The sequence below is a fragment of the Macaca nemestrina genome, chromosome 5, assembly GCF_043159975.1.
Source record: "Macaca nemestrina isolate mMacNem1 chromosome 5, mMacNem.hap1, whole genome shotgun sequence".
In the NCBI taxonomy this organism is placed as follows: domain Eukaryota; kingdom Metazoa; phylum Chordata; class Mammalia; order Primates; family Cercopithecidae; genus Macaca; species Macaca nemestrina.
The window spans coordinates 155,082,477-155,085,177 of record NC_092129.1 but is presented as its reverse complement, the minus strand read 5'-3'; the positions used below and the strand labels follow the sequence as shown (position 1 = coordinate 155,085,177).

The window sequence follows — 2,701 nt, the reverse complement described above, 5'->3', positions numbered from 1 at the left end:
AGATATAATGTAGAAGCACTGGGAAAATGGCTGTAAAACACATCACACAAATGAGAAGAAAAGAAGAAATAAAAGGTGGAAAAGGAAGGAAGGGAAGGAAAAAAGCAAGAAAGGAAGGAAGGCTAAAGAAAAGCACAGGGAGGGAGAGTGAGAAACAGAAATGATGTGACTCATGGAGATTTAAAAGGTATGGGGGAATATTGCCTTACATGGGCTCAAAAGAAGTCTGGAAAGAGATTGGAGATGACAGACAGTTCTGAGGCCAAGTGAAATACAGTAACGCAGATGGAGAAGATTATATCTCTTCCTTTATAGACTGCTAAAATTCTTGAGTGAAGAATTATACAAGATGACCTTTAAAGTTTCTTTGTGAAAAAAGTTGAGCGCTGTGTACTCTGTTTCATTTTTTATGTGAAGTCTCTGTGAAATAATCTTCGCAGTGCTCCTTTCACGTCATTATTCCTCAGTGTATAGATGAGGGGATTGAGGGTCGGGGTCACAACTGTATAGAAGAGGGAGATGAACTTCCCATGAGCATGGGCATAAGAACTGTTGGGCTGGATGTAGACAGCTGTGATGGTCCCATAGAAGAGGGACACTACTATCAAGTGGGATCCACATGTCCCTAGGGCTTTGCACCGGGCCTGGACTGACTTGATCCTTATGACCACCTTGGCAATATGTCCATAGGACAGCAATATTAGCATTAAGGGCAAGAGGAGTAAGACCAATGAAGCAACAAAGAGCTGAACCTCATTGTCATGGATGTCCACACATGCAAGCTTAATCATGGAGGGTACCTCACAGAAGAAATGATGGAGCAACTGGTGTCCACAGCGAGGCAGCCGGAGGGTGACAGTTCCCTGGATGAGAGTGTTTCCCACTCCACTCAGCCATGCAACCCCTGCCAGAGCCTGGCACAGCCGAGGGTTCATTACAGCTGTATAGTGGAGAGGTTTGCAAACTGCAGCATAGCGATCAAAAGCCATTACAGCCAGGAGGACGCACTCAGTGGAGCCCAATGCCAGGGAGATGTAGAGCTGGATGACACAACCCAGGAATGTGATTGTTTTGGCAGGTCCTTTTAGGTTCCACAGCAGCTGAGGGACAATACTGGTGGTAAAACAGATATCAACTAAGGAGAGGTGAGTAAGAAAAAAGTACATGGGTGTCTTGAGTTTAGGGTCTACAGAGCAGATCAGAATAATTACTGTATTTCCCACAAGGGTAAGGAGATAGGATATCAAAACAGCCACAAAGAGTATCTTTTCCAGGTGGGGCTGATCAGAGAAGCCCGCCAGGATGATGTCTCCCTTGACACTGCTGTTGGTCATGCCCATCACCCTGTTCAGAACAGGAGCAAGACATTACAAGAATTCAGGGAGGGTAATGTGTTGGCCATTGGGCACAATATCAACCTTTAATAAACATTTAATCAAAACACTGACTCAGAGATGTTACAGTGACTCATGGAATAAATTTTGGTATAGAAACCACAAAGGAAGACCTTAAAGAAAATATGTAATACAGAGAAACACATGAAGGCTTTTGTGGAAGCAGTGTTTTCCTGACAGATAACTAGTAGAAGCTGAGATAAAATGTATCACCAAAAAAATAGAGAAAGAAAATGTCAAAGGAATAAGGTACATTCAATCAACTTATAACTTAGGACAAATAGTTCAAATTCAGTGAAAAAACTCAGTAATGGTTAATATACGCAAGTAATTAAAATAAATAGCATTTCCATTCTTCAACTGTAAATTTTGAGTTGGGCATTTTTTAAAGGTTTTTCTTTATATGAATGGTAGCTAGCTTCTGGAGATTACAGACGTTATTTTTCCTATAAAATGGCAAACATTTGGCTATTGAGAGTAATAATATTAACATTTATAACTTAATGTTTGATTATATGGACACATACTTTCAATGACATATTTTCTTTAGGGATCAGTTGACTCATTTAGTCCACCAGCATATTGATGATGTAAGCTCATGCAGTTTATTCACAGCAACCTTCCTTCTCTTCTTTGGTGTGTGGTGTTAGGGAAGGGAGTCAGCTCCCGGTCTTGTGTGTTGAATGAAGAGGTGGTTGATTCTGTATGGAAAGAGTGGTGATCAGGGTAAGGAGGCCTCTTTAGTAAGACAAAGAAGCTGCCTCCATGGGCATCAAACCAACACAGAATGTTTATCTTCTAGAAGACTAAAAGATCAAAATTTTTAATTGGCTTTTTAAAAGTCCAAACAGTTATAAATGCAGAAGTTTAAAATATATTCACTGATACAAAGTATATACCCAAAGTTCCTGACTTTACCTCATAGTTAGGACAAATAGGCACTTTCCACATGGCATCAGCAAAAATTACTCCAGCCTAAAATTCTTCCCCTATAATAATTGTATATCCTGAAATTGCATTAATATTTGTTCTGAAAATTAATCATGAAAGTAAAATATATAAGGTAATTTTCACTGATTTTGTAAATATTTATTTCACTTACGTAAAAATTGTACTTAGCAGAACTCAATGGAAATGAAAGGAAGTCGCAGGAAAAATCAGAGGAGGCATCTGGGTACCCCATAAGAGGATGAAGACACTGAGCGATCCCTCAAAATAGGGTGAGGAGAGCACAATAGTAAAAAGAGAACATGAAAGGACCCCTAAGGAACAAACCAGTTTATATATATGCTGTATGTGATATATTC

At 39.6% G+C, this 2,701-nt stretch overlaps 1 protein-coding gene across 1 annotated transcript; it reads right to left on the bottom strand.

Annotated features, from left to right (window-relative positions):
- Positions 1-389: 389 nt before the first annotated feature.
- LOC105491594 (olfactory receptor 2G3-like) lies at positions 390-1,334 on the bottom strand. The gene has a single exon (XM_011758111.2). The coding sequence runs from the start codon at positions 1,332-1,334 to the stop codon at positions 408-410; it is 927 nt and encodes a 308-aa protein (XP_011756413.2). The 3' UTR covers positions 390-407.
- Positions 1,335-2,701: the final 1,367 nt, after the last annotated feature.